The sequence below is a fragment of the Rhinolophus hipposideros genome (genome assembly GCF_964194185.1).
Source record: "Rhinolophus hipposideros genome assembly, chromosome: 18".
Lineage (NCBI taxonomy): Eukaryota > Metazoa > Chordata > Mammalia > Chiroptera > Rhinolophidae > Rhinolophus > Rhinolophus hipposideros.
Window position 1 is genome coordinate 8393384 of NC_138064.1, and position 21785 is coordinate 8415168.

General features: G+C 34.8%; 1 protein-coding gene across 1 annotated transcript in view; it reads right to left on the reverse strand.

Moving 5' to 3' along the window:
* Positions 1–21785, reverse strand: part of SEPTIN7 (septin 7) — a 45354-nt gene that overhangs the window by 16514 nt on the left and 7055 nt on the right. The window contains exons 5-10 of the mRNA XM_081079380.1: positions 11163–11263; positions 10128–10262; positions 5173–5290; positions 2723–2815; positions 1544–1640; positions 46–97 (exon numbers count right to left, since the gene is read on the reverse strand). Of these exons, the coding sequence (XP_080935506.1) occupies positions 46–97; positions 1544–1640; positions 2723–2815; positions 5173–5290; positions 10128–10262; positions 11163–11263 (596 nt within the window). The remainder of the gene's footprint in view (positions 1–45; positions 98–1543; positions 1641–2722; positions 2816–5172; positions 5291–10127; positions 10263–11162; positions 11264–21785) is intronic.

Consider the following 21785-nt stretch of genomic DNA (forward strand, 5'->3'; position numbering starts at 1 on the left):
ACTTTATTAGGGAAAAAAAGACTTATCATCATTGCTCACACTTACCTTATCAACATATTTCTTAGAATTGTGAAATCACAATGTTCACCATTTTCAACTATTAAAAAAAAAAAAATCAGACCACATACATTATTTCTACTAACCCCAATCGTTTCAAAGGAAATTTCACAGGAAAAGGGGGTAACAACAATAAGAGAATATGCAAAATAGCTTAGATCAATTTTCCATTAAGGTTTAACACTATAACACAGTACTTAATTTAAGAGCATGCCAGTATACTATAATATGGCTTTAATGTAGTTTAATCCTGTGATAAAATATATAAACCTAACAAATAAACTCTTCAGAGCAAACAATTTTGAGATTTTGAAGAGAGATCATATCTTTTTCTTTATTGGTGGAGAACACATTCCATAATAAAATGCATTTTAAACGTTTAGTGTTGGGGTAAGGCGGGGGGGGGGGGGGAATAATCACTTTAGAAAAACCTCAAGATAACCAGAATGAAAATGTGAGCTAAGAACTTTAAGGTTCTTTATTTTTTAAAAAAATGTATCACTTAAGAGGAACACTCTTTAGGGGAGGAAAAAAACTAAAAGTAGAGATACAAAGCAATTTCTTTAGGCATACTTCAAGGGTTGTAGAACTTCTAATACCTCAGCTCAGCAAGTGAAGGCTACACAGGGATGACAGAGCTGGGAACGAGAATAGTGTCAATGGTGGGGAAAATCACTAAGGACAGTAACTTGGAATGATATCCTAGAAAGTACAGAATTTTTCAGAGTAGTAACAACAAATAGACAAAACAATCATGACTCCATCTTGGTGGTGGTTCCAAGATACTATAACACATAAGATTTTAATCTTCTTACTAGATGAAACCAATATAATAAACACAAATTTGGGGAAACACCTCTATACTGCCAAGCAGACTTCTGAATGACGCTATAGCTAAGATTTTACTGGTGTTTAAAACTCCTTATAAAATTAGAGGATCTCTTAATGATGAATTATTTTTTACTCTAAATATATGATGCCACAAAAGGTAACTTTTGTCCAGAGGAAAGGAAATTGTGAATGTTTTAAATGGACTTATGAAAGTTCTCAACCATTCTTGAGCGTCCCAGACCAATCTGAGACTAAGATAAAAGTGAGAGAAAACTTTTCTCCAAAACTGTTTTCAATTTCAGAAAGTTTATCAGATCCCTTGGAAGCAATCTTTGGGTCCCAGGTAAAGAACCCCTGCATTATATTTTCAAACAAAAAAATAGAAACAGACAAATGATGGGGCAGAGATAGGACAGTGGGACACTGACAAGTGACTTCTAGGACTTAGCACATACTGGCCTCGCTTAGTAGGACCAAGATCTGAGAAACTGGAATGTTCTTAGGAAGAAATGAGACTAAATGAAACTGAATTCACAACTACCTTTGAAAATCTAGAATGTATCAATGCAGTGGGCATATTATACTACTTACTATACCAATTTTTTATAATATTTGTGAGCTCTTAGAGAAAGTCATTCACTGAAGAAAACCTTACCTTCAGCAACACCCCAAGGATACTGCCTTCCTCTGACCCTTTTGCCATTAACTTCAATGATAGTATTACTACCTACCACAGCAAGAGGTAAACGATCCTATAAAACAAAGTATTCTTGTTCAAATACATCTCTGTAGTCCTCACAAATTCAATAAAAAAGTTACATTACTCAACAGATTAAAAAAAAATTACCTTGACAGTTTCTACATTCACTTTTATAGGGCATTCCATTACTATTTAGTAAATTGCAATTACATGGGATTACCACCAATGTAAACAATGAATAAAATATTTTCTCTAAAAATTTAAGAATAGTGAGGCATATGTTGATCAAATCATTTATTAAAAAAAAAAATCATTACAAAAAGATGTCCCATACTGGAAAACTTTTAAAGAGTAAAAAAAATCACACTGGCAGTTAGAGGGGAAAAATGAGGCTTGTGACTAGCCCGCCTACCTTGTCACAAAGCAACCCTTACAGCTCTGAGGTAGTGAATGTTACACTTGCTAATCTCTACCTTTAGAAGTCCACATCTGGGGAACTGGATTTGTTTTCATCCAGACAAACTCAGAGTACAGTCTTTCAAACTTCTTGTGGCTCCCAGAAACATATAAGAATATATAAAATTTATGGCTATTTTATAAAACCTCAGAAATTCTTCATTGATATTTCACTATTCCAAGATAATTATTTGCTTACATAATGCCATTAATCAATACACCAGTTTTAGGTCCAGTGTACTTAGGAAACCACTATAAATTAAAAATACAGAAAATTATGTTGGTATATTTTTCTGGTTGGTTTTTATAAAAGGACAAAAGAAAACATTTTTGTTTGGCTCGTAAAACAGACTAAACAACAATGCTTAAGAACAACTCCTCTCCCTTTTCATTACGTGTTATTTAAGGGGGAAATTACATAATGTAAAATCAGTTAACTGAAAACCATGTGAAGAAAGGAATTGCGTTAATCATCTCTCTATTTTATACAATGCCTTATTACATGTAATAGCCACTCAACAAAGTTCATTGCAAAGTTGAATTCAACACTGAAAAATCTCCCTATTCACTTTGTAAGCCAACTACTTAAAAACACTAATATTTTTGGTCTTTCCAGTGGATATTATAGTGTTTTTAAGGCCCCCAAACATTGTAGTATATGCCTGGGAATAGACCTACCTTTATCTTTTTAACAAGCTTATTTTCTTCTTCATCATCTGTCTCTGGAAATTCATATATTTTAATTTTATGTTCTTGGATTTCTTTCATTATCTAAAATGAAAGAGGAAATTAGCAAAAGAACACACAACACAGGATGAGTACATTAACTTTATTTTTATTACATTCTTAAATTTGTTACAAGTCCTCAGCTCCAGGTCCTTTACTGTTTTTCAATGATGCAAAAACTATAATCTAACAATACAGTATTATGCTGGTCTTTAAAAAAAAACACAAACCACTATAAAGTTGAAATATCAATACCACTGCTGAAATCCGATTACTTCAGAAGTATTAAAGTCATGTGGTTATAATACCAAAAGAATTCTAAAAATGATGTAAAATTCCAGAAAGGGCCTTCTCTAGTTCATTTCTACTATTTACTTATTTACAATGACTGGATTCTTTCTATAGCTCTCTCCCACTGTTTTATTCAGCTGAATGAACAGATCTTAAACTCACCTAAAATTATTAGCAGAATTTGGCAAAGGTAAGTAAAAGGAAGTACAGCATTGGGTCCAGAAGAAAAGTTTACACATTGTCAGAAAATATTCTCGTATGTGCATATGCATACACACAAATCAAGGAGCAACAGATATAAGATTGGAGAAGCACACAGGGAGAATATATGCCTCACCCTGAAAATTAAGAAGCTAAGGAGTTAATGGGGAGAATGCAGAAAAAAGAAAGACAACTTATTAATAACATCAGAAATAACCTAGTTCAATTAAATTATCTTGTTCAAAATTACTCCAAATTCTAAACAGAATACAGATATTCAAATAATGTTCAACTACCTACCCTATTCCAACTCATAACAGACCAGTAACTAACATACCTAGTACTAGCCCCCTGCCTATATTGGTATTTCAGTGCTACTCTCACTGCAAAAGTCTCCAGCAGCAGTGAAGGGACCCTAAATAAAATGTGTTACATGGTTGCTATATTAGGTAGGAGAACAGGACCCTACATCTTTTACAATTGGGGTATGTATCTATATAGAAAAAAACATGCAAATAAATAATGAGGTGTCAAATGCATGACTGGAAGGAAAAAAGAAACACTAACAGCTAGCTCTAAGCAGTGGTTCTTAGTCAGAAGGTTTATATTAAAAGGGCCGGAGTGAGCATCTTCAAAATAACAAGTACCAAAACCCCATCTTAATTTACAGAACTAACTGGTACGGATATGATCCATAACTCATTTTGAAAAAGTTCTCCAGATTCTGATAGGCACCATTGGTTAACAACCATATTTTTAAGCAGATGGAAAAGAAAACTGTACAAACACTACAATGTAACAACCAATTTGCTTGTTCTTCTTTTTCCTAAATTCTTAGTACCACTGTAAATCACGATACATACAAATCAACATAGAAGGGGAGAAATGTGTTATATGATTAATATTTGAACTTAGAAATAGCAACATTACAAAATAAAAATGGGAGTAAATGGAAAATAAAGAAACATACTCCTGGTAGAAATATTAAATAGAGTAAAAATGATGTAAAACATTGTCAAAATTTAAACAGATTTAACATAGTTTCAAAGCAAATTTCAACAGGTGTTTGTTTTTTGTAACGGGTTTAAGGTATTCTAAAATTTATATTGAAAAAGGTGAAAAAAACAAAGCATCCTGTTACAGAGAGGACTACAAGGACAAAAGAGATAATTAACATTAAGAACTATTCTTAAATATTCTACAAAGTTGCTGCAGCTTAAAAAATATGTAACATTAGCCTACAATTAAAAAAAAAAAAAGGCTACTGGAATAGGTTACTGGAATATTCCAGAAATTGACTCTACATTTCATAAAATGTAATATATAAGAAACCAAACACAATGAGGAAAAAATAAACCCCTGCTTTAAAAGGTGTTCAGCCTTTACGGAAAATGAAATTGAAAGCTAAAAAAAAAAACAAAAAACGATTAGGTACCACTTTCTTCCAAAACAAATTTTTTAAATAAAAATGACAAACAGCACTAGCAAGGCACTGAAACAATACACCCGTTATAAAAGGGATTTGATTGTTTTATTGGAAAAGTACCAGGACAAAATGGGGTAAAGCATTCACAAAATAATCATATCCTTTCAAAAAGCAATCTTCTTCCCAGTCCAGTCTAAGAAAATTCTAAAGGGTGTGGGGAGGGGTGCTGGTGAAGGCTATGCAGGAACATCTAATAGCATTAAGTGACAAAGACGAGGGAACTACAATAATGGATGGATAAGAGCTCTGAAGAGAAAACTAGGGCAGAGGATTATTTTCAAGAGTTAAGTGGAATACAATATAAAAGACCATAAAGAAATGTAACAAGAGAAATACACTGTAATACATTATACAGAAAATTTGAAAAACTGCAAATGACGTGAATGGTATGAGAAACTCAAGAGTTCAAGCTTATTCAGCCCACCTGCTTTTTAAACTGTTGGCACTCCTCCGGTGTGAGTGTGTCTGCTTTGGCAATAAGTGGGATGATGTTCACTTTTTCATGCAAACGCTTCATAAACTCAATATCCAATGGTTTAAGTCTGAAATACACAATATTTAAGATGACTAAATTGATACGTTTGGAAAAACAGATTCTTCACATCCCCAATGCGAAGTTAAATACACTGGAACTACTTTCCTTATTCATCAGAATCACTCTCTGAAGATGAACTGGGCTAGAACAGCCGGGTAGAGCAGGACCAGAAGGAGCACTGAGTCCTGCCCTTGAACACCTGGTCAGAGGGTTTGGCCCTAAAGAGGAATTGGAAAAAGCAGAAAGCCTCCTAATAGGCTTTCCTAGAATAGCCTCTATATTTATTACTCAAAATTTGAGAAATCTTTGTTTTGTTTTTAAGTAAAAAGTGCTAGTCCTCTTTGAACCCTGTATTTAGTTCTAACTATCAACTATATTTCTCAGAAAAGAGGCTCAAAAGAGAAACTTCTGCATCATCACTTCTACCCATTACAATCTGGCTACTGCCTCCACTTTAACACCATACTTTCAAGGACTAAATTACTTCTAAGCTGCCAATATAATTAGCAGCAGCTAACTCATAAATACCATGGTGTTTACCATTACTTTTTAATTTGCCCCTTATGCAGCATTTGGCATTATTTCCTCACAAGCTGTTCCCTTAAGAGGTATGTTCCTCAAAATTCACTACTAGCCCTTCTCACTCCACACTGTATGTATTTATCATTGATTAAAATAATTTCTATCATCTTCTATGGGTCAATGACTTCCAAATCTTCACACCAAGCCCAGATCTCGCTTTGATGTTGCAGACTTGTGTTCACCCAGTGGAAATACTACTTGGACATCCCATTTTGGCTCCTTAAAATCAAAAGCTCATCTGAGCCCCCAAGCTGTTCCTCTTTATGTTTCTATCTCGGTGAATGGCACTACAATCCACCCAGTTACTCAAGGCTGAAACCTCAGATTCTTCCCTTCTCTGACTCTCACTTCCAAAGATTCACCAACACTTGCTAAACAAATATCTTCCATTTCCATTCCTTTGGTTCAGGCCTCCAAGATCTTTGGTGTGAATAATTACAAGAATCTATCTGGTTTCTCTCCAAACCACTAACAGTACAGTCAAAAATGGTCTTTCTGAAATCCAAATCTGATCGAGTCATTCCCTGACTGAAAACTTTATTAAAGGCCAGATTCCTTAGCTAGTGTGGCCTACTGGCCTGGGAATATATAACCTCTCCAGCTGTCCTCATCTCTTAGAATCTTAGCCTCTTTTGCTACTTCCTACTCACAATATGCCAGCCATTTTGAACTTCTCACAATTCCTTCAAAGTACCATAGTTTGAGCTCTCGCCATACGGTACTGCCTCTGCCTGGAACATGGCTTCATTCCAACCCCCCTTCTTCTTGGCCTACCTAATTCATCTTTAGAACTTGACTCACAGTTCTCATTTCATTTGGGAATCTTTAACTTAAGACGAGGTAGCCATCTTTCTAAGAGGTCACAACACTTAATTGCCATATAGTAACTGCCTACTTGTATATTTGTTTTGCCCATTTTCTCACTAGAAGATACTCAAGAGCAAGGGCTTTGTCTCATTCACCTGTATCTCCAACACCTAGTACAATGTCAGTACTTGAGAGGTGCCCAAACATTTACTGACCAAAAAAGTAAGCCGTTGTGACTTTCCTCATGTCCTTGAATAACTCTAAATGAAAACCAAAAAATTCCTCACATCTAGAACATATTGTAGACTAAATATTAACATTCTACAAAATAAATAAAGATAATGGGAATATGTTCCATAGAAATATCATTTCAAAGTGGCATTCCTTAACTTTTATCAAACCACAAGAGAAATGAAATAAAGGTCTAATTTTGTTATCAAGTTTATTGACTAATATTTTAAAATGAAGAGAAAGCACTTCTTAGGGGTCTCTTAGAGTGCTATAGTTTAATATATACTATATAGTTGGGGGATTGGGATGCAAAGACTAATGAGGTATTCCTTTTCACCAACAAATAATACTATACCTCTGTGCTGGTGACGTTAACCGGCAGAAGACAAGGGTAAGGAGGAAAGGTGGCAATATGGAGAATTAAGTTAGCTACCTCCTATTCTAATTCTCCCTATCTTGAATCCTCTGGAATTTGATATTAACAGTCAGAATAGGTAACGCTACAGAAAACAGTGTGTGAATGGAATAACATTATGTTATGTATAAATGGCAACCTTACTAACTAGTGTTAACTGAAAGAATCTATCCATCTTTTGAAAAAAATTTAAGTTTTGCTTCGTTTCATTAATCATTATATGCAAAACTAAATACAAAGCTATGGGCCATTTAATCAATCTCAGATTTGTACATTTTTATGGTTCACTTTCCAGATTATACTCATGACAAATTTAAATTACTACCACCATCACCTACTTAATACGGTGACAGAAAAGAATTCAGTTAATCTAAAATTTTAATAAATCTTAAGAGCACTTAATATAAAATATTAAACTCAAAATCCAAGTTAATAAAATTTTACACTTAAGTAAAACAAAAAAAAAGGTAAAACCTTTTATAAAAGCCCTGATAAAACCCTTTTGCCCTTTTAAATTAGAATACAAATTTTAGAAGCTTACAAAATGTCAAGCAGAAAACATTTAGTTCACATGTAGATTATATAGTATGTTCTGGTTGAAATCTTTCCTCTGTCCATTTAGTTTTATTTCAGGCCATCTTTTCCAACAAATTTAGTTTTTAAATGTTGTTTTTAAACAATGGAAAGTCCTTTACAGAATTTCTAGAAGATAAACCCACATTAGAGTGAAAAGACTAACTTCAAAGCCTACAGCAAAATAAAATAACTACAGGGCAAATGACACATGTTTATAATCTATACATACATATATATAAGGGGAAAAAGCCTTCTATATAAAGTTCACTGAGTAACACTGATTTTAAATGGCAGTCAATACTCAAAAGTGTAAAAACACCATTTTAAAATTCAAGTTCCAAGTCAGTTTTTTATTTGAATAGCAATTACCAACCACTGAACAAAGAAAATGAAGTAACAATAGCTGAAACCATAAATTAACTCTGTATGTTCAGCGATGACACCTGGTCGGGTAAAAGAGGGGGTGGAGAGCATTGAAAATACACTGCTGGAACAATTCATAACTCCAAAATAAGGATCCCTCTAAAAAGGGAATCTAGGGACTACCCAGATAAGATAGGCCCTGATTCATATATCAGACTGCCAGGAATTTCAGTCTGTAGTGAGCAGGGGAATTGGAACTCTCTACATAAAATTCAGTGTCATAGTCTTTCACTCAATGCATAGTAGCACATACAAACAGGCAAAATTTTGTTCCATTTCCAAAAACAGTAAAGCTGAAAAACTCTTCACAAGCACATTTTTATACATAGGAAATAAAACTGAACTCCCAATCCCTGACAAACAAGAAATGGCCCAAAGCCACTACACATCATTTGAATCATATCAAATATTTTTTCTTTTAAAAAAAGTCTTATTTCCCACGCAATTTTAAGAAATACATTTTCCCCTGGGGGACAGAAGAAATGTGATTTCATGAGAATTACTAAACCTTGGAGAGAGTCCAAAAGATCTAAAATAATAAAATGAATATAAACTGACAAATTTCTATTGACTTAAGTGCAGATTAAGATTTTACTCTGTTGGTGTCCAGAAAAAAACCCTAACAAATTGAATTAGAATGATTAAAAATACATAATTTAATAAATTCAGGAAGAATCTAACAAGTACTCTTAAAAGGCCATCCAGTGTTACACTTCTGAGATTACTTTTTTGAGCCTTTTAAGTAGATGAGTTGATCTGTGCTTTATTCATTGTAGATGAATATTAGAAATAAAAGAAGAAATATTTGCATCACTATAATCAGACAGTGCAAAAATGGCAAACGACACAATTAAGGCTTTATGTAATGATAATGTTCAACCAAGACAGTGATAATGGGCACTAGCCTATCTAGGAAAAAGGTGAAGAAGCAGAATATAAAAAAGAAAGTTACTCTTATGAAAGAACTGGTTTACACTACTGTAACCTGGGTGCTGTATGACTTAATGCTATTTTGTCTGATACTAGTATATATGTAATAGTCCAGCTCCTTTTGGTGGAGAGATGGTGGAGTTACAATCAAGTGGCTGCGTTATGCTGAGTCATTTACCCAAAGAACAAGATTAAAGAAGAGTAATTACAAACATCTGATGTTGACAATGACACATGTATCTACTCAAAATGACAGAAGAAGTACAAACAACAAAAAAGGGAGTGCAGGCTGGCTGTACTAACCAACAGAACAATCACATCAAACGAATGTCTAGATACTAAAACCTTTTAACTCCTGATAAATAGAGGTTAATACTGATGATATACTTAAACAATGTGAATGCGATTGCTAAGGTGAAAACAGAAGCCAAACAGATTTAGTGAAGAAAGGAATGGCACATGGGAATTTTGGCACTTATGTCTTTTTGTAACTTTTGCTATAAGATCTATAGTAAATAACATCTTCAGAGTTTCTTAGAATACATCTAAGCTAATTGTTATGGCTGTTTCTCCTTATTGGTCAAAAAAAAGCTATATTAGCCATGGTCAGACATCAAACCATGATAGAAACACTGTTCCTTTCCATGAAGCAGATAAAAAAGCTTTATGAATGAGAAACTAAGAAATAAAATCATTGTTAGCTTATCTAGAAGTTATTAATAGTTTTTTATAAGTCATTTTTATACAGAATTTGGGACTTTACAACTGGTATAGTTAAATAAATGTACACCACAGAGATAAGGATTAATAAAATATGCATCCAAAGTAGAGCAATAATAAAAAACAACAAAAAGGTTACCAGAAGCATCAAGGTACTGACCCATGTCCTGAAGGAGCAATGAAGTATAAACAACACTGCACCCTGTTATCAGGCATCTGACGTCTGTTCACTCGAGATTCTGCATTTAGGTAGTCTTCAAATTTACTATCAATGTAGTCGATAACAGGCTGCCAGCTATAGAATGCAGATAAACAAAATAATTAAGTTGCAATTCTACATATAAATGCACAACTGATGACTCTGTTGAAGGGCAATAATAAATATTTTTAAATAGATAAAACCAATTTAACCAGAAGACATTCCAAATTATTCTACATATATACTGACTTAAAACAGGTATAAATTGTTGACTAAATCTTAATTCATTATTTCTAAACTTTCCAAACGAAAGGAAATTGTTTAGAGTCAAAACATAACTCATTATTATTATATTATTTGTACTGGTAAGCATATCAATGCTAATACATTTTACAGTATTAAAAATTATATCCAAAGAGTTTTACATTTTAAATGGAAAGATTAAACAGTACAGAAGCCTCATGATGAACTTATTCAGGTGTTTTAAAAGCTGACAGAAATTTACTTCAAAAACAATGTTGAACTCAAAGAAAAAAAAAACATTGTTTTTAAGATACTGAGATATTATTTCCAAGTAAAATGTCATGGATGTTTTCTTCATTTATGACATGTGGAAAAACTGAAGGTCTGAAATAAGGTTTAAATTAGGATGTGATAGAAAATAATATATACAAATGGATAAAATTATAGCAGAGAATGAAAAGTTTTAAGTTTCTTATAATAATGAGAATTCTTGTATATATGTTGTTTTAGAATTTGTCTCCAAAATAATTCTAGGATAGGTATTATCTCCATTTTATAGAAAATAAAATCCGTTCAAAGAAGGTAAGCAACATTTTAAGGAGGTGGTAAAGTTGGTATATGAACCCAAGTCACAGCACATAAAGTTTAGTGGCCTCTGCTAAGATGAGTTTTAAAATGTTAAACATGCAGAAAAAGTCTAACAACCTCATATCCCAAATGCAATTGAAAGCAGTGATGGCAAACCCTCCTTACCAATTACTATTATCCACTGCATCTCCAAATCCTGGGGTATCAACTATTGTGAGCAGCAACTGAACACCGCCTTCTTTGATTAAAACTTTGGATTGTTCCACCTGTAAGAGTCATTGGTACAGACATTAATACCATATATTACTTCTGTGGTTTCCTACAAGGTCAAGAGGGAGGGAAATGAGCGTTAATCAAAACCAATGAAGAAGCCTTTTGCAAACTAAATCTACCCATCCCCACATTTTCTTTAGAATCAATTGTTATGGACATTAGAAGTCCTGGCTAATTGAAAGAAAAGCACATTATATAAATACTGGGTTTATGGCTCTAGTTGGTATAAAGAAGGAAAATAGGAACTGATAACATAGTAATAATCACTAAAGATTATACTTATATAAAAGTTATACTTATATAACTTAGGTTATATAATACTTATATAACCTAAATGCACATCTAATAATACAAATAGTGTGCCTGAATGATTCAGTAATTCAAAGAGATCAAATGTGATTAATCAAACAAGTACATCTTATCTACCACTTACAGTAAATGTTTTCCTGGATTATCTCCATCTAGTTTGGTCCAAACCAATTACTCAAGTGAACTTATTACCATTTCCAAATCTTTCTCCAAATGTCTGTAATTATTTGCATTGTGTTTATGTTATGGCTAAGATCCACTTCTCAAATGTGAAATTGCACTTTTGGGCCAAAGCAATCAGCAAACGTCCAGGCATTGAACAAAAATGTATTCTGGTAGGGTAAAACATACTAACTCTGATTAAAAGCTTCAGTTCTCTTTAGGATTTGTAAAAATGTTCTATTTGATAAAAAGTGTTGGACTTAAAACAATAACAACAGTTTCTGCTACAATTTAAGGTTTTCTGTAACCCCAAACTCTGTATCAGAACATACAAATCATTTATCGTGGGCATATGCTGCTGCTAGATAAAACGAACACTAATTTAAACAGAAAAGATTAATTCCCCAGGAAAAGATAGGCTTTCATTCACTGTACCTTTACATCAAGTGCTTACTAAAGACTACAGCCTCCAGGTATGCTGGAAGGCTAACTTAAGAGGCAAAAATTGTATTAATATGTGAGTGTTGAGTGCCACAATATGGTACAAATTAAGTACTACCAGACTTAAAAGGAAAATGTAATCATGGGTATGTGAAAAGCAACTTCCATAATTTATGTTAACAGTTTGGAAAGGAAAAATGACTAATTTCTGGGAGAAGTTGGTGTGCCTTTAGAGATTACAGAAATGATGATGTCTTTCCGTTTTCCTCTGGCATTTCCTGACACATGCTAGCTGATGCATGAAAAGATTGAGGAGATGAAAGTAAGATTGCTGAGCAAGGAAAGTTTGCAGCAGCCGCGTCCACCAGAACGCTTTGAGATGATGGTCCAATGTAGTAGCTGCTTGCCCACATGGCTACTTAGCCCTTGAAATGTGACAAGAATAAATGAGCAATGGAATGTTTAATTTTGTTTCATTTGAATTAAATTTAAATGGCCACATGTGGCTTAGTGACTACTAAATTGAACAGTGCAGGTCTATGGCAATCAAGTTATTTTGTTGAAAGATTATCAAAAAAGAAACTTGTGAAAACTGAAGACACTGCCTGAGATTTGGACACTGCAAGTCCATGGAGGAGCTTCTCATCTTTTAGACAAATAAAGACTCAAAGGTCTTATCTTTTAGACCAATAGTCTTCAGACTGTTTTGATCTTGGTGTAAACTCTCAGTGAAAATTTTGAGCATCCCAAATGTATTTTACCTACCAAATATATACAATTGGCAATCTGAACATTAAATGTTAGTAAGAATTAGTTTCTCTGTAGATCAAAAAAGTAAACATCAAAAAATAAGAGCTTTAATATTTTCTGTATCAATGATGGAAGCATATTACTTGGGAGACCATTGTTCCACACCACACAGACAAGATAATACAGCTTGTCTGACATCAGGTTACTCTAATATGAGGGAGGCAAAATAACTGAGCAAACACTCAGACTCATGAGTGTTAGATTACCAAAACTAAAAAAAATTTTAAGTGACGTTATCTCACGTGACTTAGGAAGTTGACATTTTATATATCTGGTGATCCTCTAGTCAAAGGACATTCTGGTTGTGTCAATTACATATCAATTTTAAAAAGGACAATCTGGTCAAATCTTATACCTCAATATATATTGAACTCACCTCCACCTCCTTTATAAAAACATGTCATTCATTTATGGTAACTGTCATTGAAACAGAAAAATTTAAAGTAATTATGCCATCCTTTTATCTGATAATTCGTTTAAATGACATAGTACTGTATATTAGAAACCAGTGCAAAAATATAATTGTTCTACCTGAATCATCTCCCAATCTTACTTCAAACCATTTCTGGTTCCCTTGTTATTACAAAAAGCCCATTTCAACCTTCGGTAATGAATCGTACACTAACCACACACCGAAACAGCTTAAATTTTACGATCTTTGTTTCCTTGTTTTTATTTTAAAAAATCAGTTCAACAACTTGTTTATTGACATGATAAGAATAATGAAGATCTGTATTTTATATAAAGAGTCTGTTTATAAGCTTCTTTTCTTCTCTGGCCTATGAAATTCTGTGTATCCATACAAGGTCAAATACATAGAAGACGGCAACATGTGGAAGAAATCCAGAAAACATAACTGTAAACTAGTGCCATTCACAGGATCCAACTGTATCCTATCATCTGATTTTGCCAGTATCCTCATGGGATCCATGGAAAACAAATTAATTCAAGTCCAGGAATTTCAGACTTTTCTTAACAAATCTATTCCAAATGGCCACTTTCCCATGCACTTTCCTTAAGCAGGTCACATCAGCATATTTTCTGGCATCACTCAGAGTTCTCTAAGATTAAATGCATAATTTAATACTGAAGGAATGAATCAAGGGCATTTTCAACTCTGTTTCTCTCTTCAAAATAAAACTAAAACTCATTATATTGTTTATGTCTAATTAATTTATTGAGGCCTCTTGGATTCCTAGATTCCAGAAATCCAAGGCACTCTTTCTTCTAATACTGTTTTGTTTTTCAATCTGAGGAAAAAGAATGTGAAACCTTCAATGTTTATACTGCTTCATTTCTTTCATTTTCAAAAGGCTGTTAATACACTAAACATTTCTAACCTAATGTGTAACACAGCCATTTGTTATGGTAAATAAAAAGTGTTAATTAACTGTATTAAATTTTGAGGAGAGGGTTCAAGTTTTCTGTCAAGACCTTATCACGACCTACACTCGCTTCGGCATTACAGCCAAAGCTCTGCAGAGACTGGAACAGCCTGAGCCTGAGCTATTCCACTTAGCTCAAACACAAAAACTATTTTAATTATTTAGTACCCCAAAAGATAAACATTTTAAATGCTTCATTATGTTCCACAAGAAACTAAAAGAAGCAATGACCAATAGAATAGTTATGCCCACAGACTACTTCTTCCCATCCACACCCAGAACTAGTTCATTGAGAAGAAAGTTCTCTAGTATTCTAATTCTGCCTTCTCCTCTCACCACACCTCATTTCCATCTCCTTACAGGGAGATCTTGAGTCCCTTGTCCCTTTCATTTTCTACTAGCACCGCCCCGCCCCCCAAGCTCTTTATTTCTTTTCCTTTCTGCTCAGATACCTTTCTGTTCCATAAAACTCATGAACTTCCCCCTCAGCATGAATCCCGTTGTCTGACCATCCTTAGTCTCCCGCCTCTCATTTCCCAGTACTCTCATTTCCCAGTACGGCGCTTCCCAGGCTCTACCTAGGATCTCTGCCACCACACTGGAAAGCACCTTCTCTCTACCTGAAGACAAGAGCATCCCCAATTTGTCTGAAGCAATTAATCATCTCTTCCTATTCCTATTCGGTGGAATAGAGCCCACCTTTCCTAAGGCTAATTTCTCAATCTATGCTGAGGATCTGATCACTGTCCATGTTCAGAGTTATCTTGACAAATGTTTAGACTATTTCCCTGTATCTTCAACCTCTCATCTCTTAGGGGCTGATTCTCCACAAGACAAATATTCTCTGGAAAGAAAAATTAACTGATTTTCTCAGTCCTCTGCTCTCAATCGCTGGGTATTCTCTCTCTCATCCCTTCCTTCAAAGCTATCCATCTTTACTGCCTTACTTACCACTCACTTCTCAACCCACTGCCATCTTACCCTCCACTCCTACTACTTCAGTAAAATCTACCTCGCCAAGGTCACCTCTGCAGCACCTCACAGCAGCACCTTTCTCACTAAAGCATAATTGCTTGCTACATCCTTCACTGATTGTGAAATCTTTGAGAATTTTGACTGTGTCCATCATCACTGTAGCCCCCAAACCCAGTGTAAGACAAGCATTCAAATATCTGTTCTGTGAATGACTGATTTAGAAAAAAACTACCAAAACGGGAGCAACATCAACAGGAAAGTTTCCTAATTGGACTTTATAAAAATGTTTCAAAGAGCCTATACATGCTATCTTCGGGATAGAATTCATTGTTTTCACCTTTTCGCACCTCCAAAATTTTTCTGTCCATTTAATGTACAGTAGTGATTTACAGGACTTCACAGATCAAGAAAATAATATTTTAAAGGAGACCAACATAAGGTTCCAAGTAAGAACTTTAAAAAAACCTAACACTGTCATTTCACAAAAGAAACTGAAATGGATTTAGTCTCAGAATAAAGGACAGTCTTTCCCTAGGAGATAGTTGGCATCCTTTCACTGACATGAGATTTAAAAAATTTTAACATATAACACTATAAAATTTGTTAGAATACATTTTGCATGTAATATCCTTAATAGTATTATTAATCTGAGGATCTATATTTGAGATTGGAACACGAAGGGGAGCTGAAGTGATCAATTTTTTCTATCATTTCATTTTAATCAGTCTACTGGGAAAAATATATATACCGGGGTGCCAAAAAATGTATACATGTGGACACTTTGGTCAACGTTTCTCAAGCAGTTCACCATTATCAGAAGTGTCTGGATGGTGATGGTAACCACTTTGAGCACCTTTGGTAATTGCAGAAGTCAAACGTGACATATTCATCTTTTGTTATCGGTGTATATTGAGTATTACGATTTTAATATAGTTTTCCTTTCTTAAAATGTGTATACATATTTTTGGCACCCTTTGTGTGTGTGTGTGTGTGTGTGTGTGTGTGTGTGTGTGTGTATGTGAATGAAAATGGAAGGAACATGATGCTACTTCATTCAACTTGAGATATTCTGAAAGAAGGAAAAGCAGTTCCTTCTCTTCCTTCCTTCCCACAGAGACAAGACAAAACAAGTTTGCAGCAAGCCAGAGACACTACAGAGCAGAGGTTCTCAAAGTGTAAAACTCTGACTGGTAGCTGCATAGCCTGGGAACTTATTAGATGTGCAAATTCTTCGGGCCCTGCCTCAAACCTATCAAATAGCAAGCTCTGGGGTGGGGGGCTCAGCAAGCCCTGCAGGGGACGGCGAGGCACACCCACGTTTCAGAACCACTGGTATAAACTACTCCAGGACCGGAATGTTAGCTTCCGTTTGGAAATGCACAGCTCAGGGTCCTGAGGCCCAAGATAGGAGGTCAGGAATGAATCTCAGAGGACTTCTAATATTGAAAACCTCATCCCAATCAGAACCACTTAAATACAACAGGAAGCTCAGAATCGTATCTCTGTTCAGTGTAGATAGTTTCTCCTTCCTTCCAAGACTGAAGGAACTTCTTTTTAAGATACAAGTCTCTTGTAAATAAACGATGCTCAGGGAGGAGATTGTGAAACCGTGGTCTTTATTAAAATTTCACTCCCTTTTTGACACAGCACAGTATTTTTCTATCATTCATTCATTCATTCATTTTTTAATTTTTTTTTTATTTTTTTATTATTATTATTTTTTGACATTTGCAAGCATTCCTGAAAGCCTTCAGGTCAGGAAAATTGCAGACATTTGCCTTTTGAAATTCAGGACTGTATGTTCCTCCTGGGCTAATATGTCTGGGTTGAGATACAATACTTCTGACCGCTTTCTACTGAGAGAATTTATGAGATTCCAAGAGCAGATCTCTGATAGATTACTGGGCTTGGCAAAGAGCCGGTCAACTGTAAAAGAAAATTACATTCTATTCTCTAACTACATTGAATGACCTGGAACATGTCATGTTCTCTCCAGGGTAAGTGAGGAAAAAATTTAGATGATATTCAAATTGTTTTAGTATACCAGGGAACACCTCCATAGTACAGTCAGGAAAGAGGACTGCTCTGGGATTCTGTCAGGATCAATCCAGTTCTCAGATGATGTAAGTTTATTTTTGGTTTTGAAAAAAGGGGAGGTGGGATTTAACAGTGGTACACAGGCATTTGTCTTAAACATTTTACTAGAGATACTTTTAGCCCTAATTGCTCCTTTGTTTTCAAAAAAGGAAGAATCAGGAAGATAATCTCAATAAAGGAAGATAAAGTGAGTTTAGACTGGATTATTCTGGAAATAGGTCACTACAAAAAAGAATTCTAACAAATCGAGAGCATTTCCAATGTCTTTAACAGATGCTAGCCTGAGAGAAACTCTGTAATTTCTGAAATGTGAGGGACCATTACCTAGATAAGGAACACCTCTACATAAAGGAGGAAAGACAGGAAATATTAAGATGGTCAAAGCACTTCTATGAGATCTGAACAGTTAATGAGTTTCCAACACATGTTCAATCTTGCAAGAAATCAAGGAAAATAAAATGAAAACAATGAAATACCTTAATACTTTTATGTATGCACACACATATATGCAATAAATACGAGTGCCTATGTCCACCGAATGTTATGTACAAGAATATTCATACGGGTCAAAAACTGAAAATCCAAATGCTCATCTACAACAGAAAGGATATGCCGTGGAATGTTCCTACCGTGGAATACTAGACAGCAATGGAAAAGCTACAGCTACACGACATGAACAAATACCACAGACATAATCTTCAGTGAAAAAACCAGACACAAAGACTATACTGAAGTGAAGAAGTGCAAGAACAAGCAAAATTAACCTATAGAGAGAGAAGTCAGAAAGGTGTTTATATTTAGGGGTGAATATAATACTGAGTGAGAGAAGGCACAAGGAAGCCTTCTGGAGTGCTAGAAATGTCTATCTTAACCACCGCCTATCGAGGTGGTGGTTACCTGGATTTAAAATTACATATACAAAAATTCATTACGCTTTATGCTTAAATTTGTATCGTTTTAGTATATAAGCTACACAACAATTAAACAAATTAAACAAATTTTAATCATCACAACTTTAAAAAAGATCCTCAAATTTTAAAACTATTCCATTTAATCTACAATGGTGATTACAGGACTCCACAGACAAACAAAAATCAACAAAACTTCAAAGATCCTCAAATTTTAAAATACCCCAACTAAACACTCTTATATTTTTAAATCGTTTCTTCAGTCATTCAACAAATACTGGAGGCTAACATACAACAGATGAACTTCTAGGAAATGAGCTTACAGCAGTGAAAACTGAACTCCCCACCCTACTAGAGCTTACACATCTGGAGCGAAGGGCAGGGACTGGAAAGAGTTCACAGGGTGGTAGGGGAGGCCTCACCGAGAAAGCGAGTTTGAAGCAGAGAACAGAAAATCAGGGAGCAAGCCATAAGCGTCTCTCAGGGAAGAACACTGCAGGCAGAAACACAGGAAAGTGCAAGCGTCCTGAGGTAGATGTGGAATTATCTTGTTCAAAGAACAAGGAGGTTGGTTTGTCCAGAGCAGAATAAGCCCAAAATGGGTAAGTGTAGAAAGTAGGTTAAAGAGGAGAGTGAGAACAAGTACTACACGGTCTCCTACATATTGTAAGGACTCTGGCCTTGCTCTAAGGAGACAGGAAGCCACTGAGGAGTTTTGAGCAGAGGTGCAACATGACCTGATTTGCACTGTAAAAGGAGACTCTCACCGCTTTGTTAAAGAGACTGGAGTGGTGGCCAAGGATCAATCAGGAAGGTGAAGTAGGAGGCTACTATTGTAATAACCAGGAAGACAGATGATGGAACCATGGATACGAGTGGTACCAGGGAGTGGAAAAAAGTGGTAGGATTCTGGATATGTTGTTAAAGTAGAGGTAATGGAATTTGTGGATGGACTACATGTGGAGTTAGAGGAACAAAGGAGTTAAGGATCGTTCCAAGTTTTTCATCTGAGCAATGAGAAAGGTAGAATTGTCATTTAGTAAGATGGAAAAATCTGAAGGGAGAGCAACTGGTTTTGTGTAGACAGTACCATATGGTCTATCAATATTTTTGATAAATTTGTTGGTTTGGCAAATTTATTTTTGGCATAAAGATTATTAGAGGACAGACTTTGTTGAACTGACCTAGAACCAATTGTTACTATGAATTTTATGCTCCCCCTCCACACTACTTTTATCTTTTGGATATATTTTCTGAAAGTATGTGTGTGTTTAAAATTATAAAAGCATGCTCACTGTATAAAATTGAGAAGATACAATAAAAAGAAAAAACAATCTCATAATTTGGGGAAATCACTGATGACTACTGCATATAAATCCAATTTAATACCGGGTTTCCCCGAAAATAAGACCTAGCCGGACAATCAGCTCTATTGCATCTTTTGGAGCAAAAATTAATATAAGACCCGGTATTATATTATATTATATTACATTACATTATATTATAATTGTATGTTATGTCATGTCATGTTATGTCATGTTATGTTATATTATAAGACCCGGTCTTATAGTAAAATAAGACCGGGTCTTATATTAATTTTTGTTCCAAAAGATGCATTAGAGCTGATTGTCTGCCTAGGTCTTATTTTCGGGGAAACACAGTGTACTTTTTGCAGTATGTGAACCATGCTAGAATAAGCACAGTTGTAACTACATTACAAACAATTTCTCATTGTTTGAGCAAACACTTTGTTGCAGAGTATGTCAAACTAGATTTCTATGTGTTGAATTCTCCGGGTTTCTCATGTGATGATACTCTCATCTCTTCAGACATACAGACAAAAATCACTGTACGGCTGAATCAAGAAATACTGATTGTTTGTACTAATTAACAAAGTAAAATAAAACATGGTAAGGTACAAAACTTGCATGAGTTAATTGGCTTCTATCATCCACTCAGCAGTAGTCTACTGGAATTCAAGACAGTACTCAAAGGGAAGTCAATAACTTCGTGAATCCATCTTGCAAATTCAAACCTAGTAAGCGACAGAAAACATCACGTGTGGACCATTACAAAACCCACTTCTCTTAAATATCCCGTACTAGCTAGCATCAGACAGTTCAGACATTATGATCCACAGAGGCATTTTCTATATTATTTTTAACTACTTTCATATATTACAAAACTATGATGAAGAAATTATTTCACTGATTAAATTATTTTGCCTAAATTGCCTAACTGGGAAAATGTCAGATTTTTAAAAGAAAAGGTAAAATTACCCATAAGAAAACTGACAATTTGTTGGAACAAATATTACTAAAAAGGGAGAGATTTTGTAAGACAAAAAAAAAAAAAAAAAAAAAAAAGCTAATCAACTTATTAAGAATTGGTTAATCTGGTAAACTGTATTTACTGTCTCCAATACAGAGACAGTACAGCTTGACAGAATAGACTAAACTAGACTGCTTACATTTGTATCCTGCTTCTGTCACTCTAACTACATGATCGCAGGCACATCACCATCTCTGTGCCTCAATTTCCCCACTTGTAAAATAATGATACCACTTCCTCATAAAGTTCTTATAAGAATTAAGTAAATTAATGCATCTGAAGTGCATTGAACGGTACCTGGAAGGTACTGACGACTTACTACATGTTCTAGTATTAAGGTCGGCCTGGCATTATGCCAGGTGCTAGAAATACAAAGAGGACTCGGAAAACTTCATCAGCACTAACCACCAAGAACACTATTGGTAGGTACATGACCATTAGGATCTAACAGGTATTTTATACTAAATATTCATGAACTTGGGAATCTACACTGGGGTTCCTTTACCATTTCTACATTACCTAGTTTACTGATCTTGAATTGAAATACCTACATTAAGAAAGTTAAGTTTAACTTCTTGCTGAGGATTAAAATATCCAATATTGATCACAAAAAATAAAAATGTAGTAGAAAGTTTTTAGAAAACACTTTTGCAGGTAATTTGAAATCTCAAGCTCTATGAGGGATACAAAAAAAAAAAATCCTAAAACAAAGAACAGCTTGAAAAAGGAGAAATAAAATACTCAAGTCACAGAATTACTTCTCAGGGCTCTTACTACTAAACTGCATCTTGCAGTTTGATATATGTGAGCTTCTGCCTCGAGTTTCCAGGCTGTCCGCCCATCTGGAGCACTGGGGCAATCACCGCCAACCCTTCAAATCCAGCCCCAGCATCGCTCTCACAGTAAAGCCTCCTCCAGCCAGAACTGTTCCTTCGCCTGTCTGCCTATGTGCTGCATCACCACACCAACAATTTTTAATCAACAGTTTACAGCAGTGCCGCCCAACAAAAATGTAGTGTGCGCACAAAAGTAATTTAAAACTTTTCAGTAGCCATTTTAAAAAAGAAGTGAAATTCATGTATTTTATTTAACCCAAT